Genomic DNA, 26,830 nt, shown 5'->3' with positions numbered 1-26,830 from the left:
GGTTTTGTTTTTTAACACAGATGAATAGGATGCCTAGAACATGCCTGATAATCAATACATGGATTCTCTTGATTTACTTTTCACCCCAATACTTAGAAAATACTTTGTAATTGTTATTGTGGAAAAGGTAGCTCCGATTTAGATTTTAACTCATTAAGAATTCAGATGAGTCCCAAAGAAAGTAAAATTATCTGGAGGAAAGCAAACTTTGTATGAACTTACCCCTAATCTTACAAGATGGACACAGATGTGCCGAGTGTGATGGCTGGCTCACAAGAATTAGACATTAAATGATTGATTTATTTTCAAAACATTTTAGAGAGTACAGGGAGGAGGGTAAGTAGATGACTCATGAAATAAAGACATTTCTTGCAATTTCTCTCTTATGTTGCTTCTGTGTGAGTAAGCATCACCTCGCCTGCAAGGGAAGCTAATAATTAACTTGTGTAGGCCTAGGATTTGTTGCTGGGTGGATTCCATTGTTATTTACACCAATTGCCAGTAAAGTGTTAGTCATCATCTCTTCAGTGTGTTATTTTAGGGAGAAAAACAATATGTATTTAACTCACATTTCATTATTGGAGATTGTATTCTTCTGCAAAAAGACAATTAAATGCAACCTACATATAATTCACTAACCTGTGACCCTTGGGACAGTCAACAAGGCCAAGACTAGGTAGCTGCTTCAATCACTCACACACACACACACACGCACACACACATGCTCACATTAAGAGAGATTACACAGCTTCTGCATTTTTAGAACATGGTGTCGTGGAAGCTGATGAAAGAAAGAAGGAACCAAATTGGCCCCTAAGTCTGTAACACATGCTTCTCAAACTGAATCACCAGGGGGTCTTGTTTAAATGCAGATTCTGATGTAGTGGTCTAGAGTACGATCTATGAGCTTGCAGTTCTGGCAAACTCCTAGCAGACCCCAATCCAACTGGTCTGGAAGAAAGAGTCTAGGAGACTAAACAGGAATAACACCTTGAAAGTCAACACCAAGTGGCTGCTTTTGGTAATTCAGGTAAGGCCAGTCAAAGTCACCTTTGCCAGTCGGTTCAAAAACAAGCAGCAAGGAATAACCATATCTAAAACCTTTCTCCTTAACACATTTCACTCTGGATTGGCAACCCACATCTCTCTCCTGGGCTCCACATCTGTGATGCAAGCCAGTCACAGGACATGCCTATCTAGATGACTCAGAGGCCCCTTAACAAGCATGCCCCCAACACAACTCATTATCTTCCCCCTGTCTCTACCAGTGCTTTTTCTCCCAGTCTGTGGTAACTTCATCTGCTCAGTTGTCTGAGTCTGAAATATGGAAAAGAGATCCTTCCTCTCCTCTCCCCAAGTGCAAAGTTCTGCCCATTTTCCCGTGTGACTGCTGAATCGGCTTGCTTCTCTCTATCTGCACTTCTGCTGTAGCTCATGTCACACGCACATTTTGCTTGGGGCACAGCTACAGTCTCCTGACTGGTTCTCCCTTCTCTATACTCTACACTGCAGCCAGCATGATTTCCTTGTCCTCACCCTTTATTTGGAATACATCAACGGTCCTCTCCTGCCTCAAGAATAAAATGCAAACTTATCAGCATGTTTTACTGACTCTTTATCTTCTAACTGCAGCTTGCTTCTCTGACTCATTTTCAAACTCTCCTTGATGTTTGCTCTGGAGTTACACTTATGTGCCATGCCATTGTCTCTAAAGAGACAATGTCTGTCTTGTCCTGAAGCTAAAAGTTCCTCTTGGAATTGCTTGTTCATTCTTAACTTTCGCTATAGGTCTTTCCTGCTCTCTCCAGTGTAAGTTTGAGGCCCTTTCCAAATACTGTCCTAAAACGCGATATTTTGTTTGTGCTTTTGTTTATTGGTGGGAATTGTATATAACCCATAGTAAGTGCCCAACAAATATTTGTGGAATAAATGCAAGATTTGAAAAAAAGAAATAACCCATCGGAAAAAATCTTTTTACAATATTACCTACCAGAGCAATCTCTGTTGGATAGCTCAGAAATTGGGAGGAGAAGAATATACAATTCATCATTTCTCATCTTTAAGAATCTTTGGAAAAATATCATATATTCTCTCTGATATAAGGTAACCTTTGGGCCCGGGGGCGTGGCCTAGCGGCTAAAGTCCTCGCCTTGAACGCCCCGGGATCCCATATGGGCGCCGGTTCTAATCCCAGCAGCTCCACTTCCCATCCAGCTCCCTGCTTGTGGCCTGAGAAAGCAGTCAAGGACGGCCCAAAGCTTTGGGACCCTGCACCCGCGTGGGAGACCTGGAAGAGGTTCCAGGTTCCCGGCTTCGGATCGGCGCAGCACCTGCCATTGCGGTCACTTGGGGAGTGAATCATCAGATGGAAGATCTTCCTCTCTGTCTCTCCTCCCTCTGTATATCTGACTTTGCAATAAAATCAATAAATCTTAAAAAAAAATAAGGTAACCTTCATGTAAAATACAAGATCAGTAGCTATAGAGATAAACATACATGTACATACAGTCATCTAGAGGAACTATATAATAGAGTATTATATTGAGATACAATATAGTGTGCATCCCTACTCCCAAATCAAAGATGGACTCCCAATGAAACTGTTAAATATGTCTTGACAATAGGATGCTGGACTTTCTGTAATTGTCTATAGCTATAAATGCCATGAAATACTTAAAAAGCAGAATGGTGGAATTATGATTGTTTTTGAAGGACTATATTATTGTAATAATGTAGGGGATATCAGTGGGTGGGGGGAAGAAAGTTGGGGAGAGGGAAGGGAAATCCCTGAGCCTATGAAACTGCAGCATAAAATAAATTTTAAAAAAAGAATCTTTGGAAAATCACTACTACTACATACTCCCAACATGCTACCTTCTCAGGAGCAGCATGGTTCTTTGTTGGTGTCTCGTAGTTGCTTTTTTCATTCGAGGCAAAGTAAATCCATCCTGACACTCGACATCTCAATGAACAGCATCTACATGAGCACTTTCTACTTGGTAACTAATGTTACATAAATTATCAACAAGCATCATCTTCCCTGCTGAATTTTTACCCCAGGCTCTTAATTTAACTTAGAAATCTTGCATGCAAGTGAAGGACAAAGCCTTGATGGAATGGAGATTAGAGTTCATGGCTGAACTAGCTCATTTATGGATAATGTACAGTCTGTTGAGATGCAGAGACTTGCTTAAGGGAGGTAGCCGAGTTCTCTCATGACAGTACTTTTTCCTAATTATTGAAGACATTCAGCACAGGTCTGCAAAGCCTCTGCTGCTACTCCCTTTGTACCCAAAAGGGAGAGGAAGCTGAGAGCATTAAGCAGTACGTCAGAATCATATGAACAGAAAGAAGCTGCCTGCGGGGATAGATCCACTCTCCCCTTCCCAAAGCTGGATTCCCGCCATGTCTGAGGAAGCGTGACATGTGGAGAACAGGAAGAAAGGGGGCCTGGCTGGCAATGTGGCTCTGATGTCACCACCCTGTGAGTCACATACATGCCACGTGACCTCTTCAGGCTGCCAAGATGATCCCGTGTCACAAACTGGGATAGTGCTGACAGCGACCGCCGGATGTCACAGACAATGCTGATGCGGCATTACTCACTTCTTCCTCTCCGTAGTCGCATGGTCCACGCTCATGTGCCAGTCCGTGCCCCACCCAACTCCCAGCCTCCCCTTTCTTTATACTGAACATTCAGATACCCGGGTCTCTCAGAGGCTCACCCTCTCTCCAGGATGGCTTCTGCCTCTCTGAGGAGAGACTTAGATGCTTGCCAATCCACTTCCTCTGAGTTATCCTTCCACCAAGAGTGTGGGCATTGCCAAAAGCCAGCTTGCTGTTTAGGAGCGGAGAAATCCGAGGTGGAACTTCTCCTTCAGAGCTGCTTTGTAGGACTGGGCTGAAGCTGGGACTTGCCCCGTTTTCTGTCCTACTTCCTCTTCTCTGTTACTGGCCCTTTTCTAGAAGCATTTCCTTAATGAATTCTTTGCACACACAGTTTCACTGAGCCCTGTTTCTGAGGAAGCTGACCTGGGGCAGTAGATTTCTAGAGCTCATCTGTACTTGACTCTAGAGAGTTTAGAAGCTCCCTTGTACACCTTTAAAAAATGTAAACATACAGAATTATCAACCATGTGGATGACATCACGGTGGACATTAATAGCAGAATAGATGAGAAAAATCCCTCAAGGAATTAAAAATTAAAAACTCACCAAATCAGATTTCATTTACTCAGGGAAGAAGCAAAGAACATGCAAGACGAGCCCTGTGTGGAGCCATGGGATCGACTCATCTCTTCCCCACTCAACAAAGCCTTTCACTCACCAGCCCCGCTCCTGCAGGGTAGAGGGCTGCAGTTTTGGGATTGTGGAGGTCTGGATTCAGGATCACACAGGCACTGGGCTTGGTCTTCCAGTGTAACATTTGCCAAAGGGGCACAACGGACAGTCCTCTTCTGGAGGCCACCCCCACAGGACGTGGTGCACTGAAAGACAGGGCCACACAGAGTCAACCCTTCCGCAGCTGTCTCTAGCACCACTGACACTGAGACCGTTTTACGAAGAGCTGTACAGTAAAGCTGCAATTCAGAGCTGAGAGTTAAGATGGGTCCTATCAGATGGGTTGTGTGGACTGAATTTTGCTTAGTTTACTGTTTGATTCTATGAAGAATGTGCCCTTCTTTCCTGTTTGGCCTTCTACCACAGAGCCACATCATTGGGATTCAGACACCCTTCTTAGTCTCGTGGTGTCCCACATGGTTGGCCCCCGAAAGAGTTCCTAACTCAAATGGCTGATTAATCACTTCATTGGAAATTTGGATTTGAGTCTCAGCAAGAGATTCCCCCTGAAATATGCAAATTTTGATATAACTATAGCTATATTTCCTGCCAAGCAGAAAGCACGGAAACCAGATGACAGAAAACATGAATGTAAAGAAGTGGGAATGAGAAGTAGTGTTCCTATAATGCATTCACATCCTTGGTTCTAGCTAAAACTCTCAACCTTGAATCATGTGAATAATATGGCATGAACCATCTGAAGAGAGGTTGAATTGCAAGCAAAGCAAAATAAAAATATTTCATATCTGGTCCTTATGTGTCTGCTTCTGTTTGTCTGAAGTGCTGTCGACTCCAGGCTGCAAATCATATGTGGAAAAGCAAGTGCTGGCAAGGCTGGAGAAGCTGAGAGCAGGGCACAAGGCAATCAGAGAGGGTGACAAGATGTCCAGGGGAGCAGGGAGAGGGTCAAGTATGGAGCTGAAGAATCCGAAAATCTATCTGCTTCCCTTAGAATCTTGCAACCCTCCTGCCAAATACTTCATTGCCTTTGGAAGCATCTAAAGAATGCACCTGCTTCTGGGTAGTCCTGTGACAGAGAGCTGGTAGCCTTCTCTGCCCTTCTAAGTCAACTGATTGTACACTTGACCATCTGTTTTCCAGCTTCCCAAGTTTTCCTGACCCTTCTCTCGACTGTTGCTTCCAGTCCCATCTTTGCCTCTGTGGGTTTGCACCACTTTTCATGTGTCATCCCTTCTGCCTATTTAGTGGAGTTTTGAGAAAAGAGGTAAATGAGTATTTTCAATGCACAGTTTGACTTTTTCACTTCACAACACATTACACAGGTTGGGAAGGATTCTATAGGTTGGCTCCGGCATTAGCCTCTTCCCAACATCTTATTCTTGGATGGACACAATTGATGAATTCCTGACACAGAGCACTTCCAAGGAAACTTCAATCCACATCCACTTCCCTCAAGGAACTGTCTGTAAGACTTCACACTAATAAGCAGGCATGTTCTGCACCATTTCACGTTTCACTCTCCTTTCTCTTGGTGACCTTCTTGTTTTCCATCACCACCACTTCCCTACTGAAGTATTTCCTAATACAGTGTGAGATGGTGTCTCAGGATTCTACTTTCTAGAAAACCCAGAATAAGACAAGTTTCTCATGGGAGAATTGCCTTTGTCTTCAGGCTCACGGATACAGTGTTATTTATGCAATAAATAACCTTTCAGAGAATAACCAATCTTTTGCTTACAGTTTAATTACTTCATTTATCTCCTCATCAAACACGCTGGCCATCTGGCAGATTGAGGTGCAGGCTCACGGAGGGCTGAACAGCACTAACTCAGACGAATCCTGCAGCTTCAGGACACAGGTGATTCATCTCAGGAAAGTGTTGGGTCCCAAATACCCTTCCCTTAGGCTTTGATCCCTTGGGACAATTTTGGTATTTGATCTTTCCTGCTTTGGAAGTATTTGATCTTTTCTCTTCTAAACTCAAGGCACTACACATGAATCCACAGCAGTTGTATATCAACTTTCAGTGGACTTGGAAATGTTCAATGGCAGAAAAGTACAAGAAAAAGGCTTGGAACCAGAGTGCAAGTTAATGAATATGTCAGCAGTTATAACATGATAGGTTACTTTTATAAACAAGAAAAAAATGAATGTTACTTTCTGTCCACAAGCTTAAGTAAAATGAAGCTTCTATAAGCAGTTCTTACCAGGCCCCAGTTCCCAGTGGTCCAGTGACAGCAAAGGTGCCCATTGCAAGTCCTCATGGATACAGGCCTTTTGGTCCAGTCGCAGTGGCCTCCAGGACAAGACACTGCTCTCTCCTGGACTCCACCTCCACAGGACCTGGAACACTGAGAGCCAGAGGGAGAGAATCAGGTCCAAATGAGGTGATAAGGACAGAATTTCCACCACCATTTTCGTTGTAGTATCATGTGATTAGAAATATCAGTATCCATACTGGAATCTCTAACATCCTTGGGAATAACCTGGCTATTTAAAATGAAAATGGGGAGGGGCTAGTGCCTTGGCATAGTTAGGTTAACAGACTTCATCTGTGGTACCAATATCCTATACGTGTGCTGGTTTGAGTCCTGGTGGCTCCACTTCCAATCCAGTTCACTGCTAATGCGACCAGGAGTCCTAAAAGAGGGACCATGTACTTGGGCCCTTGCACCCAAATGGGAGACCTAAAGGAGGCTTCTGACTCCTGACCACCCCAGCTCTGGCTGCTGCAGCCACTGGAGAGTGAACCAGTAGATGGAAGATCTCTTTTTCTGTGTCTTTCCTTCTCTTTTGTAAATGTGCCTTTCTAAACAAACAACTCCCCCCACCCCAATAGGAAAACATGAATTAAAGAGTAAAAATAGGGGATGAAGAAGAAAATCATGAAGATACGCAAGAAGAGGAAAATAAGATGCCAAATGGTCCAGTGTCCAGCAACACGAAGAAAGGAAAGAATTTTGGCTAAAATTCTTTGAACATTACAGAAGAGATGTTATATTACCTGCATTTTACCTTGAGAAACATTATCTAGAAACTAAATCTAAAATTAAGTTGTTTTTTTTATTATGATTGGCCTTGATAGCTCTAACAAGGAGCACAAGGTTTGTAATACATTTTTTGTCTTATATTAAAGTGGTATTTGATTTTCTTTTCCTGTTACATAGAGCCTGAGAATTAATTTTTTCCAGATTAGGAACAGTGAGATTGAAGGATTTGTTTGTGAGTCTGATGCATTAGCTATAATGTTTCCCCAATAAATTCAAGATGACAAGTTGGATTTTCAAAGGGATGCAGTTCTAAAAAAAGATTAGTCATATTGTCTCATTTTCATGAGGATTCTAGAAGAAAATGAAATAATTTAGCAAGAGTCTTTGAAAACTACTTGGAAAAGCACTTTTGAAAAATCCTAGTGGTTATTCAGTAATAACAGCAATAAAACAATTATGGTCATCTCATCAATATCATGCCCATCACACTGATTACTGCTGTGTAATGGTGCTTTAGACACAGGGAAATGATGCACAATTAACCTTTTCTAGTCAACAGAAGTATTGCAGCTCTGAGGATCAGCGTGCTCTTCCCCTCAGTTACTCACTGTTCTTGTACTCTGTATGAGAAGACAAATCCCACTTTTAGGATTCCCATGCAAACCCATGTAAGAAAGCCAACAGATGCAGGGGTACCTGGCCAACTAGTCTGCAGGAAAAGGAGGTGAAGAAAGCATGTATATGTGGTCTTCAGACCAGCAACTCTAGCATCTTCTGATGTTAGCTCTTTTTGGCATTAGCTCTTTTCAGTTTGTCACCACAAATCCAAAATACCAGATGCAGTGATCCATGCAGGAGGTTTTATTCCAGCAGGGATGATGACTGCGGGGACAGGAGTAGAGGCAGAGACAATGGGACTAGCAGGTGGTTTTTTTCTTTTTTTTGTCTTGACTTTCCTTTCCCTTTCTTTCCCTTTCTCTCTTTCTTTCTCTCTTTCTCTCTTTCTTTCTTTCTTTCTTTTTGCACAGCTGGCCAGGAAAGGAGGAGGAGAAAGAGCGGCCAGTAGTGGCTGCTGCCCATGAAGTACCAGGGACTGTTCCAGAGCTTCAGGAATTGCTATGAACACTAGACCCAGGTGGAGGCAAGTAACTCCAGGGGCCCTAGCCAGATTTCAACCCTGACTTTACTTCCGGATGGGATTCACTGCCTTCCCTTATTGGACACACAGTAGTTGTCCACTGAATAGGTTATCTATCCAGCGTTTCCTCAGTTTATTTTTTGCTTAATTCCTTTAGCCTCTTCCTACTACCTGCATTAATAGTCTGGTTACATTTCGATTAAGACTCCATCAACTAATTTCCAGTTGTGTGATTTTAGGTAAGTTTCTCTATCCTCTGAGTTTCAATATCTTCACACATAAAATGAAATGAATGAGGCCTATAATACAGGCTAAGAATTAGACCACATGTTGTATGAAAAGTTCCTATTTCATAGACACACGCAAAACATGCTGGGTTTTTCTTCTGTTGCCACCGTTGATGTTGATCTTTAAAAAAAAATGTTGATTTATTTATTTGGCAGGCAGAGAGACAGAAATAAACAGAGCTCTTTCACCAGCTAGTTTACTTCCCAAATACTCACAGCATCCTGGACTAAACCAAGCCAAGGACAGGAGCCAGAAATTCAGCTTGTGTCCCGCATGTGGGTTGCAAGGACTCAAGGATTTGAGTCATTACCTGCTGCTTCTTAGGGTGCGTGCCGGCAGGAAGCCAGGATCAGAAGCACAATGGAGACTTGGACCTCAGCACTTTGAGACAGGTGTCTCTCAAGTAGCATCTTAAACACTGGGCCAAGGACCTACCTCTTTATTTTGGCCTTTATCCTATTAGGCACAGGTACATTTGGGAGCACTTCTTAGCTCCTGAGGCATTTGTCTCTTAGAAAATCACACCATTATGTTTCACCAATGAACAAAGAACTATTTTCAGTGACAAAGCACAATATCCCAGCAGAGCAAGGGACCTCACCACGAAGTGAAGCCACACCCACACCACCTCACATGTAGTTTATTTGTCCAGACAATGATGTGGGCATTTAACTGAGAAGCCAAACCATAAAGGTGTACTGTGTGTGGAAAGTGTATGGGTATTACATGACTCCAGTCCTGCTGCAGAAGCCAGGAGGAAGCACATGAGGTCATGACCAAAATGGTTTTTAGCCAAGGGATCCTTGTTCAAATCATTTCATTATGTTTATTTCCCTAGCAGGGATCTCAACTGCCCAATACATCCACTGGGGGGGCCAGACTGTGACAAAACACTTAATTTGTCCTTACTGAAACTCCACATATCATCTCCCCAGTGGAACTTTTTTGGCTCCTTAAAATGTTTAGCTTCCCCCACACACCACGGCACCACTGAAGGCAGTTATTGTCAAGGTGCACATATGGTCACAACCTCTGGATTCCAATGGGAACCAATGCCAGGTTGAACAATGCCCTGGAACCCTTTCCAGGAGGTCCTACCTGGCTCCAGGGCTCCACCTGCCATTCCTCACAGGGCTCTGTGTTACAGCTCATACTCAGCGGAGGGGGGATGCCGGCCAGGAATTGGCAATGAAATGGCCTCAGGCTCCGTTGGTCCCAGCTGTCCATGCACTGAATCTCACGGATCTTGAAGCCCCCGCTGCAGTTTCTGGAGCACTGTATGGGAAGTAAAAGCAAAGGCAACCTGTGAGTCTTCCAAATTTGGCCTCCATTCCTCCCTGCCAATCTGGAGAATGGGCTAGGTCAAGTTCAAGTGAACCCTATGTTCTTTCCCTGCCAGAGTCACAAAACACATAGATGGAAGTAAAAGGGTTTCTATTTTTCCTTTCTTTTCACTGAGAGGGAGTAAGAGATTGGGGGATGGAGAGAGGAAAAGAGGAAGAAAGAGAAAAAGAGAGAGAGAGTGTGTGAGACAGACTGACTTGGATGTGCTAGGTTACTCTCCAGTGCCCACAACTTCCAGGGCTGTGTCAGACTGCAGCCATGAGCAGGGAATTCAATCTGGGTCTCCCATATGGGTGGCAGGGACCCAACTACTTGAGCCTTTATTTGTGCCTTCTACATTAGCAGGAGGAAAGCTGCAATGCAAACACAGGCATTCTAACACAGGATACAGGAATTCCAACTGTTATCTCCATGACTAGGCCAAGCACCTGCAGCAGTATGAGGTAATGATGCCTGACAGAAGTGGCCAAGTCATAGAAGCACCATGAGGCTTGGGAGTCACATCTGTGACCTGAAATAATAACAGCTCCCCTCTGGGTTGTTGAGAAGTCTCTCACATTGAGAGTGTGGTGCCTCTTGGCACCTGCTGTCTCATTGCAGCTCCACTCCCTAGAAATCTGTTCTCATTTCTGTCAAAGAAGCCTACCTACCACTCCCTGAGATTCCCGTGGGAGAAGCTTTTCAGTCAAGGACCTTTTGTTCCTCTCTTAGGGTCCTGTAAAAATAGGTTTTCTTTATGACTCTCAACACAGAATAGGTTACTGTGTCTTTTAGGAAAGATCTCTAGTAGGGAAATTCGGACCATCTGCTCAGTGGCTTGACTCATGGGCATGAGTCATCCCTGTTTCTGTCTGCATTGTCATCCTTCCTCCTACACCTGCCATCACCTGTCCCCATCACTGAGAGCCATCATCCAGGCCCTAGGAAGCCGCCTTTTCCCACACTCCCAGCCTCAGGTAGCCAGCTCTGTCTGTTCGGTCTCACGAAAGGACCTTCCAGGCTGCTGACTTCCGATGGGTCATGACAAACACTGATGGGCCTGGATCTCCTACAACCAGAGCTCACGTGACCTCTTCTTGCCTTTGCTAATCCTCAGACTTCTTGGATGTGTGCAGCACCTTCCATTCCTCACCTATAGGGATTTTTTTTGGTCACAACTTGAGCTTCCAGGCCTTACTTCCTTGTCTATTTGGAAGTCTGGTTCAGCATATCCCTCTTGGCTTAGCTTGTCTCTGCATCCTGATCCTTCTCCTGGTGGCCCTGCTCTAACTTGTCTTTCCCTGCCCACAGACACATGGGGGCTTGAGAAAGGCGGGATGGAGGCAGGTACTTGTGCTCTTCAATTCACATTCTTCCCCGGATTCCCTGGCTTGGTCATATGTTCTTGACATCTTTATCACTTCCCTCTCTGCTTTACCTACAATAATTGCTTTTCCTTAGTTGAAATGGGATACCACCCCAGAAAAGTATTGCTTGAATACCTTATTTGTGAAGGTACTTCCCACTGCTAGTTATCATAGCTCTTTCTCTGGAACCTGAAATACACAACAGCTTTCATTTATTTGGTCCAGTATTACATTGCCACTGCCATGATGGTGGAATCTCACTTGTGCTAGTCAGCAGATGTTGTGAGCATCTAGCGAGGGCCAGTGTAGACAAGCAAAGTGGATTTGTCGAATCAATGTGTAAATTTAGAACAAATGAAACTGGAGGAGTTCCCAGTGGGTTGAGGTGATCTCTGGCATCCCAAGGTGAAGCACATCTTTCTTTACCCTTCCAGTCCTCCCACTGTTCATCTCACACAGTCTACACTGCAGAAATATGCCACCAAGATAGGGAGTCTTCAGGCATTCTTTCACCCAGCTCCCCTGTCTACACAGCAAAAGGTCCAGCTTTTTCTGGCTAGAGTGGAATAATCATGCTCATGAAGTATGGTTACAGAAAGAAAATTCCTCAAGATTTTACAGTAGAAATGATCCCCAAACACTGCTCTCCTAATATCTGACAGACTGCATCAAATTACCTGATGTCAAATCCTGGTCTACCACAAAGAAAAATGAGAAGCCCTGTGACAAAGGGCCAGACTGATACTCTAATTTCTCCCAGAAATTGACTGACTTTTGAGAAATAAGCAACACTTTCAGGCAACCTCTAACCCTCCTACTCGGCAACCAAATGCAAAACTAAAAATTTCGGGCCTGGCGGCGTGGTCTAGCGGCTAAAGTCCTCGCCTTGAACACGCCGGGATCCCATATGGGCGCCAGTTCTAATCCCGGCAGCTCCACTTCCCATCCAGCTCCCTGCTTGTGGCCTGGGAAAGCAGTCGAGGACGGCCCAAAGCTTTGGGACCCTGCACCCACGTGGGAGACCTGGAAGAGGTTCCTGGTTCCGGGCATCGGATTGGCACACACCAACCCATTGCGGCTCACTTGGGGAGTGAATCATCAGACGGAAGATCTTTCTCTGTCTCTCCTCCTCTCTGTATATCCGGCTTTCCAATAATAATAAAATCTTAAAAAAAAAAAACTAAAAATTTCATTTTTCTTGCTATACATTAAGCAAACAAAGGGAAACAGTAACTGCTGGGGCTGCTGTGGTAGCACAGTGGGTTATGCTGTCACTTTGATGCTGGCATCCCATAAAGGAACAGTGGCTTCACTCCCAGGTTCTCTGTTTCCAAACCAGCTCCATGCTAATGCACCTGGGAAAGCAGAAGACGATCCACTTGGTTGGACTCTGCACCCGTGTGAGAAACCTGGTCCCAGGTTTGAGGCTTCAGCCTGAACCAGTCTCAGGCAGTGTGATCATTTGTGAAATAAACCAGCAGGTTGAAAATACTCTCTGCCCCCCACTTTTCTACCTCTCTCTCCTTCTTTCTTTTTCTTTCTGTTTTGCTCCCTTTCTTGGTCACTCTGCTTCTCAAATAAATATTTAAAAATATTCTTAAATAAATATTTTTTTAAATTTAAAAATAAACATTTTAAAAAGCAAATGACAAAACAAACTGATAATGTTCACACAAAAAATTTACAAGACTGTACAAGATGGAGTTTTATTTCCCATTTGTTACTACAATTGACTATTCTCAGATTTATTTTTCGAATGAGTATTTTATGTCTAGAGCATCTTCATATTCCATAAGAAATGGAAGTTACTAATATGCTAAAGTCAGTAAAGAGAAATCTGTGATTTTCCACTCCACTTTCTAAAGGCCTCTGATCAGTGAGTAGAAGTTGGCAGTGTATGAACTCACTGTATTCTGTGTGTGGCTTTGCTGTTCGTTGAAAGGCAGTTGTGATGTTCATTTTTTATTGCCCTGGAAAAGGGTAATTTGTACTCCTGTTTCCTAACCTGAGGCATGAGGACAGGAGCCAGGACAATGGAAGAAAATGACTGGCTAATACCCTGTTGAAATTACACAGGCCACATCACTCTCCAGGTACTCCATACATTTGCTTAATTCAAACCAAATTCAGCTAAATGAAAAATACCCTTAGCTGACAACACATCTCTGAGAAATGAAATGAAATCACAATCTGTTCTTTCATAAATTGTTTTTGATTTATGGAAGCACCCTGATATATTTTCCATGTTGGAATCACACAGACTGTTCAGATAAGTATAGTGAAAATTAATAAACCAGGATCAAGAGATCAACAGATTGCATTCAAGTAAGACCCTGGTACCACACAGCCGTGGGACCGTGGATTAATCTTATTGTTTCTCTATGCCTGCATTTCTCTGTCAATATTAAAAGAAATACAGGCTAGATGGCTCAGTTATCCCAGCAATCTTGCAGGGAAGAAGAATCTTCTTTCTGCTAAGGCTCATTTGGATTTTTATAATATTTCTCAAGAGCCTTATAAAAGTATCAACTTAAAAGCTACCTTTCTGGGATTCAGTAGCCTAGTGGCTAAGGTCCCCGCCCTATATGGGTGCCGGTTCATGTCCTGGCTTTTCCAGTTCCCTCCCAGATTCCTGCTTGTGTACAGGATGGTCCAATCCCCTGGGACCCTGCACCTGAGTGGGAAACCTCAAACAAGTTTCTGGCTCCTGAGTTGGGATCAGCTTAGCTTTGGCTGTTGTGGCCACTTGGGGAATGAGCCAGCAGACAGAAGATCCTTCTCTCTGTCTCTCTTTCTGTCTGTAAATCTGCCTTTCCAATAAAAATAAATAAATGAACCATGAATCTTTAAAGATGTTAGCTTTCTAGGGGCCAGCACTGTGGCATTGCACGTAAAGCTGCTGCCTGGGATGACAGCATCCAATGTTGGAGTTTGTTCAATTCCTGACTGTGCTACTTCTGATATAGCTTCCTGCCAAAGCTCCTGGAAAAGCAGCAGAGGATGGCCCAAGTCTCTGACCCTCCATCCACATGGGAAACTCAGCAGAAGATCTAGGACTTCAGTGCAGCCCAGCCCTGGATACTGCAGCACTTTGGGGATTGAACCAGGAGATGGAAAACTTCTCTCCATCTCTGTGTAACTCTGCCTTTCAAATGACTAATGTAAATCTTTTTAAAAAAAAAAAAAAGAAAAAAAAAGAGTTTGCTAGAATGTCCAATCCCTTAAGAGGATCAGGCCAAATGATTTCATGGGACTTATACAGCCTGTGCTCTGGGCTGTCCTAAGTGTTTGGGATCACTGGCTTTGTACTAAATTACATTTTTATTTTAAAATACATTTTAGTTCTTGAAGCCATGCCAGTATTAAATAAGGTTTCACAAAGAACTTTCTTCTGCTCTTTCTTCCATGCTAAACATTCATAAAACCCTGAAAATCAAATAATTCATCCCCAAGTCATCTGCCCTCTTCCTTCCTCCCTCTCTGCCTCTTTTCCTCTCCCTCTCTCTTTTCCCTCCAATTACTGAGCAATTACTGTGTCTCCAGCTCAGTGTGTCTATACTGAGTGGTGTGCCATCCAGTCGGGGCAAGGTGGGTCATAGAACTTAGCAGTAGCGATAAGGATCATGGGTCCTTGCTGATCACAAACTAGCGAGGGCACAGAAAAGGCAGTCAGTGTCATTGGAAGAAGTCAAGGAAGGCTTGAACAGATAAGACAGAACTTCAGCAGGGTTTTGGGTGCAGCTGCTCACTTGGAGGGCAAGGAAGAGTGAGGGCATTTGAAGTGGGGAGAATGGTACATATAGAAATACAGTGCTGTGCAATCACATAGCCTCTCTGGGGCAAAAAAAAAAATTGGCACGTGAATGCAGGTGTTAGAAGCAGGCAGAGATGCAAAGCAGAGCCTACCACGCAGAGTCGTGTTTGGGACACCTGTGGTCCTAGTGCACGCTTCCTATGGTCCCAAAAGCTTCCATTTAATTGCCAATCCTTTTGCTATTTCTTCTCAGGAATGCCTTAGTTTGACCCATTATGGGAGAAAGGTAGTAATCAAAAAGGGTGATAATTCACACAATAAGTTATATCCAGGGTAAAATGAATGTCAAGGTTTTCAGCGTATCAGTCACTAGCTGCTTAATTTGTGTCTTCTGAAGACAGAAACTTCCCTGGAGCATGCAAACCTGCGCCTGGACTTTTGGCCTCTGGACTTTGATTTATAATTGTGACAATGAGGGACTGTCTGGATTCAGCAAATTATCTTCCCAAGCTTTTCATCCATAAAAATGCAGTTCTGCAAAACATAGCTCTGTCATAGACAATCTGTAAAATGCAATAAACTTGGAGACAAGAACAGCAATGAGACAGAACACTAGCTAGCAAATACGTGAAATCCGCCGCCATAAAGAAAGAGCGTCACTTCCTCTTATATTCCAACAAAGTTACAGACAATAGGGTCTACTACTGTGAGAATATGTGGGAAGTAGATCATTCCAAAAGAAAATGTAGAAATCTTTGTGATTTATTTCAGAAACAATCCAGAGTGTTAGACATAACTATGAAAATGAGGCTGTTGGGAGGGAGCGGGGAGGAGTGGGGAGAATCCCAGTACCTATGAAACTGTATTACATAATACAATGTAATCAATGAATAAAAAAATGAAAAAAAGAAAAAAAAAGAAAATGAGACTGTTCTATTTTCTAAGATAATGAGTCTTGTCAATCTATAAATCTTCAAAAAGACTGACAAAAAGTTTGGCAAGAGGGTTTGTAGAGCTGCAGATGAAGCATAGTTTTTGATGTCAAACTCAAGTGCAAGTCCTTCAAGTTTATCTTTGCTACTTACTGTATTTTTCTTCAATCACAAAAATCACTTTTTCTGGGCCCCAGCACAATGGCTCAGTTGGCTAATCCTTCTCCATCAAGCACCCAGCATCCCATATGGGTGCCGGTTTATGTCCCAGCTAGCTGCTCCACTTCCCTTCCAGTTCCCTGCTTATGACCTTGGAAAGCAGTCAAGGATGTTCCAAAACCTGCATGCACATGGAAGACCCAGAAGAAACCCCTGGCTCCTTTCTTCAAATCAGCTCAGTTCCAGCTATTGCATCCATTTGGGGAGTCAGTCACTGGAGGAAAGATGTTTCCTCTCTGTCTCTTCTATCTATAGATCTGCCTTTTCAACAAAAATAGAATAAATCTTTCTGAAAAAATCACTTTTCCTCTCCAGACAAATATTAGTGGTCTGAAATTGGTATGTGTCTTACAACTGGTGCATGTTGTAAGACACGTATTGTGGGACGCTTTCTTTCATTCTGAAAAGCTGTAATTAAAGTGATGACGTAGCTGCTGGTTAATGGTTTCTTAGAACAAAGACCATTTAGTCACACATTCTTGAGAAATGCATGTTAGAGACTCAAACACTCCACATTTAGCTTCCTTAGAGGGAGTTACATAGTATTGAACTGGAACAAAAATGAACTTATTTATTGAAGCTTCTGTGACATACCAGGGACCTGGAGGTACTTGGCAAGTGCCAGCATCCATGGTGGGTCAAACGCTCCGAGGAGGGTGGGTATCTTGAGCACTTACTTGCTCTGCTTAGTGCTGGCAGTAAACACCTACATGGACCAGTTATACCACCGGTGGACTTACCTCTCACCTGACGACAGGACTTCTTGTGCTAGTTCAGAAATCAGTGATGAATGACCACAATAATGGTCAAGACTAGCCTTTAACTAGAGCTCAGCGCTTATCCTTGGCTTTGCCTAAACCATCTTTTCAATTTGCAAAGTTGTTTTAGAGTCCTCTGCTTTTTGACTATCTTATGAATTCTACCTTCAGAGGTAAGAAAACCGAAGCTTCTAAGGGATTAGATGCATGATCAGTGTCCCATGCGGACACTCATGGAGTGGGAATGCCAACCCAGATGTGTCTCAGGACACACCCAGTGCTGACCCTAGGACAGGATTTTGCATCTTTCCATGTCTGTGTCTTGGATGAACTTGAGCACAGCCTGGGATTTGCGGCAAGTCGAGGAGTGCGTGAAGAAGCAGGGCAAAGGGAGAGATCTGCTGTCACATGTGTGACAACACGTTCTCAGCAGCTGTTTCCGCCTTCACCAAGAGGCAGAGCTGTACCCAAGACACAAGCCAGTGTGACAGCAGCTCTCACGGGCAGAGGAGTTCCTGGGGAGGCATGCACAATACCCACGTGCACTACCTGCAGGCCCAGGTGAGGCTGCAATGCACCCTAAAGTACTGTGAGAAGTAAAGTGCCTCTGGATTTGGGGTGGAGGTCAGTGGGATGAGGAAGAATATTCAAAACTAAATTAGGATTCTTTTTGCAAAAGGAACTGAGGAAAGAATGACTCAGACTTGGCAGAGTGTAAACCCTCTGGATATTCAATGGTAGAATCAGGAATCTACTTTTCTACTGTAAACTTTAGAGACCTGCCTTCAAGTAAGCTTAAAATGCCTAACAGAATTAGTGAAGGCACTGAAATCTTTCCTGGTACATAATGCAGACTTTAGCCTCTGCAAAGATTAGTAAGTGTGGTCTTCAAAAGTCTCTCAACAAAACATCTAGATTAGAGATAAAATGTGACTTCTCTAGGAAAGATAGATGCCATACATTCAACAGACAATGGCATTGAGGCCAGACAGGGTAAATATTTGGGCAACTGACCATCAGTAGTTAAACAGTGTCCTTGACACAAGTCACCTGCTATCCTGATAGAAGAGACATTTTCTTCACTGATAAGACTTTGAGCACTACATTTTACCACATTTTGCAGAACTTGATTATGTGTCAGGAACAGATCTTACAAAACCATTTGGAGCGTTGCTGTGGTTAATCATCATCTCTATAGCCCTGCAGGCTGAAACAGATAGAGGGGGATAGGAGGAGACAGAGCGAAAGGGAGGGGAAAGAGGAGGAGGAGGAGGAGAGCAAGGAGAGGAGAAAGACAGGAAGGGGAGAATGAGAGAAAGCAAGTGTGGTGAGGCTTTCCCTCGGACACCTGGTCCCAGAGATGAGCTCCCCAATCTCCCAAGATTTTACATAAGGGAAAACTCCTCTAGTCAGAGTTGACGCTTTCAAAGAGCAAGCTATTTCAAGCATCCATCTTTAAAGAGCCATGAAAATTTTTATTTCCGGTGGAACTTCAGCAACGGATTCATGTTTGGCAAGGACAGTAATGTAACATGTTTCTTGAGATTTTCTGAATCTGGAAGATAGTTGCCAGCTCTGAGCATAATGAATCTCCAATGCATTGGACGAGAGAAAAAGGAAAGAGCCTTTGTTCTTATAAGAAAAGGGGTTTAGGGACAAAGAAAGGGTGTTTAGCAGGTGTCAAAAGCATGTGTGGCAATTATCTCAAGTAGACCAGCTTCCTCTCTCTTCTCCAAGGTTATAACCTTACTTGGGGGAAAAGGATCCAAAAGCAGATAAATGACACTCCTTACTGTTGTAGGTGAGTCTTCCAGGAAAACCAGAGATGCCCAACAGGGTATCTGTTTACCATGTTTCTCTGGGGGGACATGAACTCGCTACTAGAAGAAAAAACTAACATCTGGAGGGCACAGCAGCCTCCCAGACTTCCTGAGCAGCTCTCCGTCTTCCCGTAATCTCAGCTGTCACCAGGAGCTGGGGACGGGGCCTAGAGGGTTTCCCAGGACTGGATGTGACAGGTAAACTGGAAGTGTCTGTGGAGCTCACACCCCCTGTCCTTCCTCCCTGATGACTCACCTTCAATCCCAGGAATGACTGGTGTCTTATAGCCCCAGTGTCACAGCCCAGGGCGAGGAACACATTGGGTGTGGCTATAACAGCACCCAGACTAACTTAGATGACACCTGCATAGCCTTCTCACAAGGAGGATGGAGAGGAAAGAGCAAAGGGAGTAACCACAGTCAGGCAAGATCCATTTAAAGAGCAAATTATTTTTCATGTCTCAGCTTTCTTTGTATTTTGGCCCTGGATGATTAAACCATGCATTTGCTTTGTAAAGAGCTGCTGAGCCATGATTTAATTAGATGTGTGATGAGATTTATAATTATTCTTTATAATGATAAATTTAAGTCATTTATAAAAAGTGTTACATGATAGACAAGCAATTGATTACACACATTTAACTTTCTCTTCCAGTTTATCTTGTAAGAAAAGGGGTAGACAGGGAAGCCACACTGATTCGTAAGAATTCTGTACTTCTGCTAAGACTCGTGTATAGCTTCAAGCAGCTCTGTGGTAGTGCCCGTGATGCACTCATTCATGACTGTAACTACAGGAAGGGAGAAGAGAAACCAAGCATAGCCAGTGCTTATCCAAGATTCTGCTACCCTGCTCCAAGACACTGCCACACTTCATGAATTACCTTGCTCCAGTTTCCTACTTTCCAGCCGGCGCAGGGACGGAGGTGGCATCTCTTGGCAGGGTCAGGCTTCGGGAGGGCTGCACAGTCGGCCTCCACCTGGGTGCTGCACTCCACGCTTCTCCAGTAAGCCCCCAGCCCACAGGTGGTGGAGCACTGTGGCAGGCAGGAGGAGAAAGAAGACAGAGGCTGATGATGGCTTTCTCAGATACCTCCCATCACGGGGGACCCTGGAGTTTGGGCTGTTCATCTGGCTGCTCCCTGAAATTACTCTTGGAGTTTTCAATAAGCACTGATAGCGGGGCTCCCACTCACACCAAGCATTCCAAATCATTGGAGGCAGGGCTGAAGGATTTAAGAAAAAAAAAATCCATAATTTTAACAAAAAAGATGGAGCATCTGTTGTGCCGGTTTCTGAAATCCCCAGATAATCATCAAGTCTGAAGCTGGTGCTAAGGCATAAAAGTGGTTTATTCAAACTAACCTAGGTCTCCCAGCCACCTCCCCCAGCCCAGCATGGCCGGGTGGGGGAGGGGCAGCTGCTGCAGGATCCGCAGCAAGCCCGTGAGCCAGAGAGAGAGAAAGGAAAAAGACCCGAGAGCCCAAGCTCCCCAGTTTTTATACATTTCAGGCTATTAATTATACAGTCATGATCTAGCAGGCTTCTACTGGTGGGTTTGAAACTAGCGATTTTCAAAAAGTACAAATCGATGAGCTATAGGGTGGTGGATCTTATCAAACACCAGGTACCTCCTTCCTGAGGAGTGGTCTGCCTACGTGACCTGCCAGGTGTTCTGCTGGGTGTCAGGCCTAGAATCCACACAGCCCCCAGCCAAGCCATCAAGGCGGGATCACAAAGGGCAGAAAACTTCCAGGCTCTTCACATCCTTGATTTATATGTGAGAAGATAACCCAATGCAAATGGAAACTTAAGAAGCACTTACATTAAATTATTTTCAAATTGGGAGTTTGGGACAGAAAAATGTGGACACTTCACTCTGCCCTCCAGTCAGTGACTGTAGCAACCAACGCCTTGGGTAAAGACCATGGGTCAAGGCGTTCAGAATGAGAACTGATGCTGAGGGCAAGACAGCCTCCATTGAAAGTCACGCTGAAGGCTGTGGAACATTGTGCTGTCATTTCCATTCTACATAACTTACACTTAAAGGACAGTCCCAGAGGATTGGGCTGTTTGATGAGGAAATGGAACCACAGGCAATGAGAGCCATCCCCATGCCCTGTGCCTCTCATTCAAGTGTACTGCTTTGTAAACTTCTATCACAATGGAAAATCACCGAGTCACCGAGTGTGTGTCTGACATTCCTTGGAGCACCTTACAGATGGTTACTGCTTTCATTTCATGACAATTTTATGACACCTGATCACCAGCCTCATTTTACAGACGAAGAAACTGAGGCAGATGAGGCACAGACAGTGATGACAGAGTCAGGATATAAACTCAGAAAATCTGGTATCTGATCTACAATGAATTCATCCTCTCTCCTTGCTCTACATTCAGACTCAGCACTCCTGTAGAGCATAGGAGCACGACAGGCTCTTCCTTCCTTCATTTCAATCCCCCACATCCACTTCTTCACAAATCCCTTCATGTTGTAAGTTCTATGTGGACCCTGGATTTGTTTACCTCTTTACTCTGAACATTCTTATCACAGTTCTCAGACCTCATCAGACTATTAATCTCTCAACAGATCAAATCCCGGACCTGCTTTGCTTCAGAGTGAGCTACCAACTCACAGCGCCATATTATTCAGTGGCAGAGAATGCCAGGTTTCCCCGCAGCCCTTTCCCTCCTTCTTGAGCGCACAGCTGGATTACACTTCCCAGCTTGGCTTTGGCCACATGACTAAGTCCTAGATGACGGAACATGAGCAGAAGTGGCCTGTGCCACTTCCAGTGTTGGTCTATACAACCTCCTGCAAGGATGCTGTCACATGCTCTTCTCTGAGTGCAAATCTGTTGATAGGAAGATGGCCTCCAAATGATGACATGAGTCTACCACCAACACTGCAGCCCTGGAATGACCTTGCCTTGCTATAGAAGTAAGTGATCAACTTGTGTTCTGGGGAAACATTATTTATTCGGTTGTATTGGTAACAGCAGCTCATTTCCCCTAATGCGTGTGTGTATGACCTAAGTCGAATTATTATTCTTAAAGACTCAGTCTTAAGAATTCTTAAGACTCTCAGTGTATATAATTGTTTAGTGCTTAAAGTTCTCATTCACTAGGTATAAAAAAGTACAAACTTCTTAGAAGTCTCAGTTTCTATAAGTTGTTCTCCTGTTTGTCAGGTTGCACTGACCTTCAACTGAAGGAGGACAGAGTTCCCTTAAGGGACATCCTGTGTTTATAGAACAAAAGATCCATACTGAGAGCACTATTTAAATTGCTCTCCATGAAAAAAAAAAACCTAAACAGATAAATTTTATTTTAAAATGTCGATACTGAATCACTTGCCCCTGGGGATTCACAAGTAACTATGAATGCCTTCTTTGTTTGAAAAAAACTTCATTGTAGACAATGTGACTTTCTCACCTGCCTGTTCAGGGTTTTGCACAAGTGGCCTCGTTTTTCGATATGTGGCTGTGATATGTCTGAAAGAAGAAACCAATAAAATCCCAGACATGGAGGATGTGATGTTTTCTGATGAGTAAACAGGCCATAGGTCCCAGAATTCCTGTGCCTGAGTTCAAATCCCTGCTCTGCTGCTCAGAGCAGCGCTGGTTCTGGCACCAGTCTCAGCTTCAGCTGCCTCAACTCTAAAGCAGGAAATATGTCACATGTCTCCTTGGGTTGTGATGAGGATCAACAGAGAACATGTGCTAATCAGCATAAAACCATGCTTAAAAGTATGATGTGTGCTTTATAAGTGTTCGCTGTCAACATCATCCTCATTATTAACATTTAGAACTGAGGCAGAAGGAAATATTACTAAAATGTCAGAAGTCATGAGATTCATTCATCATCCTCTTTTAACAAATTAGATCATGACTGTCATAACTATCTTTTTTTTTAATCCCTGAAGCTGTATTATTTACTTGCAAATGGAGATAAGAAGATGTTGTTCCACTGCAGGAAATCTGATAACTCACTTCTGAAATGAAACATAAATCATTCTGAAAATGCAGCTCAAATGCAAATGACTACACACTAAAGGGAAGCTTTTTGGAGCTATGAATTGACCTATGTACGCTGGTACAGTTAATTCCATAACAAATGATGCTGATTAATTTCTACAGGAGAATTATATAGAAATCATAAATTGGTAACATAATTCACAAGTCTGAAGACTAGAACTGAAAGATTCATGCAAATGAAAACTACATCCTAACTGTATACTCCAGTTTAATATTTGCAAATTAGTTTAAAATAAAAAGACCTTACCTACTTCCTAGGATTTTCAAAAGGAAAAAAAATAAGTGACTATATGTGAAAGTGATTTGGAAATTAGCATATTTTATCCATTTTCAGGATCACACTATGATTTTTCTATTAACTACTAATAGCCCACATCTCTTTAGCTAGGGAGAGGAATCATGAAATGTCATAAAAATGCTGAATCATTTGAGCATGTGATTGCCACAAAGTCCTTTTTTGGGCTACCACATCATTTTAACAAGTATGTGCAGTGTACATTCAAAATAATTTTGATGCTTCAAATAATATAATTAGTTCTAGGGATGGAAAAACAAATTTCTAGCCAAATTTCTGAATCCTAAGTCAGAGGCCAACATTTTGCCATCACATTTATCTTCCTCTTCTCCCTGTATTCTAATTATTTCTGCAAGCCAGAATGATGTTTTTAAACGCAAAAAAAGAGACAAAAAAGAAATCATGCATATAGTAAGCTATATAGTTATATAAGGCAGTTTTGCCTTAGATTTACATTCCAATCATAATTAGTTCTCATTCTTAAATCAAGTCTCAATATTGCCTTTGTAGTTGAAACGAAACTCAGGTCCCTCCTGGTGCTTGTCACCACAGGTCATGGCAATTTGCAGGTGCCAGGGGCACGGGAGATGAAACATATTGGTCCTATTATTTTAAAATCCCAAATCATGTATTTCCCATGAACTTGACGCAAAACCCCTTGCATGCATGTATTACTAAAGTCAACATAGCTTCTAATGTCCTTGTCCATCAGTTTTTGCAAGCACCTTTGGGTATTTCCCCCTCCCCACCGGTGGAAGGAATTAGAGGCGTTAGAGGGAGAGATGGAGACAATAATCAATTTTTTAAATCCAAGATCTCTTTGAGATTTGCACAAGAATGTAATATCTGTAGCTGTCTTTCAAGTAAAATCAGGCATGGGACAGGGAACGAACGGGATTGCCTACCTCACTCCAATTTCCAACCATCCAGTGTGCAGGGCTGTGGTCTTTTCTGAACTGCTTATAATTGGAGGCATTGAGTAAAAACCCCTCAGCAATCAGACTTGTTGCATCTTCCTCAGTGAGCGCTGGTGCAGAACTTGATGTTACATTTCTGTTGCTTGGATGTTCCTGGTAGTTGTGGCTCACTGGCTTTTCTGAGGGTGTTGGCTGTTGGCCTTTTCCCAGAGGGAGAGAAGTACTAACTGGTTTTTCAGGAACCATGTCGACAGACCTAGGTGGATCACTTTTGAGATGACTGGGCCTTTGGCTGGGTATCAGTCCCTCCATCACTGTGTGTAAGGGTGGCCACAAGGACTCTTCACTGAGATAAGGTGTTGGTGGAAGTGCCAGTGGCATTTCTGTAATTGTTTCCACTGGAACATTATTTTCAGGTACTCTCATCTTGGTCCACAGCACAGGGCTGCTTTCATCTTTGTTCTCTGGTTGTTCCGCATCTTCCCCTGAACCGCTATGAGTCCCCATTTCAGGGTCTTTGGTTAAAGTACTGTAAAATGGCGTCACCTGCCAAGTCACTGCATTGCTGGAAGCTGACAAGTCAGAACTGCTTGTTGTTATAGCTAAAAGGTGCCCCTCTGAAGTAGGATTGGTACCTGGAATGGAATCATGCTCATCATTAAACTGGATGTTCAAAGACTGGGAAGTGAAGATGGGCTGTAAAGTGCTTTGGAGGGAAATGAGATAATGTGAGCTCAGTTCAGTCTGTATTGAACTGTTCTGCCATTGCTTCCCATCCAGGTCTCCTTCTCTGGAAGCCTCAGTAGGACCAAGGCTGTTTGTTGCTGCAGTAGTCATGCTCATAGATTCAGGCACTGTGGGCGTGGTCAGCACCTTGTGCCTGGGTGTAGGTGGAAGAATGGGCTTGAAGGGGTCCTGCCGAGGTGGTGGGAGATGTTTCCCATTGGAAACTGTGCCTTTGCTGGGTCTCAGAACTCTCCAACTGGATGGACATTGCTGAAGTCCACACAGAGCTCGGCTGTTGGGTTTTCTTGTCTTGTCACAGGGCTCACCGTGATTCTTGGTACATGTAATGTTGCGAGTACGTACACCACCACCACAGGAAACAGAACACTAGAAAAGAGAACAAGCTTTCAGTTTAGCAGGAAAAGACTTGCACTGTCATGGTCAGATTTATGCCAAATCAGGAAAGGCACAGTGGAAATTCAACTATGCAGCTAAGATTGTCTCCTTATATCCTTATTTTTGGTGTCTATATTTGTTTTCCAGGGACTATGCCTTGTCTGGAGTTCAGCAGTGGCTCTGGATCAACCACCTACTCTTCACAAGCCAATATCTAAACCACAGTCCAGTCCAGCTGAAGTCTGTTTGGGCTTTGAAGTTTGGCTCCTGGGATTCTCAGAGTACCATGATTTCAACCTAATCTTTTAAAGACATAGTCAAGAAGTGCTATGACTTGAAGAGAATTTGGCTGTTTAGAGCCCCATTATCTTGATCGTGCCAGATCTCATCTGAAGAGAATTTGGCTCACCAACCTCAAAGTCATTAGTTAATGGTGCTTAAGAGTGTAAAGGTTTGATCCCAATGCAGTAGGTGAGATTGGCCTGGTTGCAGGTTGTTAACAATTGAAGCCATGCCTTTGGGAAGGAGTCCTCATGAGATAGAAAGCTAGTTTTATGAGATGATAAAAGCTAGTTTGGTTTAGCATCTTTCTTTTCTGGATCACTGTGATCCTCCAGGTATATGTTCTGCCATCCTCCACCCTCCAAGGGTGCGACTAATGAATGAGTCACCTGGACGACTGATTTGCTATGGGAAAAAAAATGAAAAATGAAGAAATTTACACCCATGAGCTTATATAATGTTTAGCTTAAATAACTTGGTTTCTCAAAGCTCATTTTCAATTTCCTCTAGACAGGAAAATAATACTGATGTAGAAAACCTCCCCTTTATTTGGTTCCAATCAAGCAAAATGAGGCATTGATGCATAATCAGCTCCTTTGAAATGCAGGAGAGAACGCGCAGCTGCAGAAGTGATCTGGCTTCAGATCTGGGCTCAAGATGAGCCTGTGGTGTCAAGATGTCAAGAAAATAATCACAGGCTCTAACATTGATCACCTGATCTTTCAAGTACATTGGAAATAATCTTTAGTGGAAGAGTCCTTCACAGACTATGGAATGCACCCTCATTTCTCATCAAAGTGGAGGCTATCTGACCAAAGGTCTCAGCAGCCCCCAGTGAGAAAATAGTAGCTTCTGGAACCTTCCATGATTCCTTACTTAGAGCCTGGAAAGATAAGGCCTGGAGGTACTATCTTCCTGGTTTGCTGTTATATTTCTGCCCTTCTCATGTATGAAGACAGTTTGTGCTCTCTTTTAGACCTGTTAACCATCTTTCCACTAGCTTACTTCTCATCTGAGTCCCCTGGATTTCCAAATTTCTGCTTTGTAAAACTTTATCAACACCACTGGTCTGCATGCTGGTTGCTTCAGATGGGCTCCATTTTGAGAGCTGATTCACAAACAAGGCCCAAGTAATGCCACCTGTACTCAGGCAGCACGTAGTCTCTTATCAGTTTTTCTTTCTGAGACATGTTAGATGTGCTCCGATACAAACGCCTCTTTCCATACCCCTTCTGCTTGTTTATTTTGGCCTGAAATATTTCTCATGCCCCTAAGCAAGGTAGCCTTTGT

The 26,830-nt window shown here is 43.4% G+C and overlaps 1 protein-coding gene across 1 annotated transcript in view; it reads right to left on the bottom strand.

Annotated features, from left to right (window-relative positions):
- LOC101517391 (A disintegrin and metalloproteinase with thrombospondin motifs 12) overlaps window positions 1-26,830 on the bottom strand; it is a 212,970-nt gene that overhangs the window by 4,247 nt on the left and 181,893 nt on the right. Inside the window, exons 19-23 of the mRNA XM_058679999.1 lie at window positions 24,125-25,249; window positions 19,772-19,924; window positions 9,816-9,992; window positions 6,509-6,652; window positions 4,327-4,486 (exon numbers count right to left, since the gene is read on the bottom strand). Of these exons, the coding sequence (XP_058535982.1) occupies window positions 4,327-4,486; window positions 6,509-6,652; window positions 9,816-9,992; window positions 19,772-19,924; window positions 24,125-25,249 (1,759 nt within the window). The remainder of the gene's footprint in view (window positions 1-4,326; window positions 4,487-6,508; window positions 6,653-9,815; window positions 9,993-19,771; window positions 19,925-24,124; window positions 25,250-26,830) is intronic.

Source organism: Ochotona princeps, chromosome 23 (genome assembly GCF_030435755.1).
Source record: "Ochotona princeps isolate mOchPri1 chromosome 23, mOchPri1.hap1, whole genome shotgun sequence".
Lineage (NCBI taxonomy): Eukaryota > Metazoa > Chordata > Mammalia > Lagomorpha > Ochotonidae > Ochotona > Ochotona princeps.
Note: the sequence above shows the minus strand (reverse complement) of the source record. Positions and strands in the feature narration are given on the sequence as shown.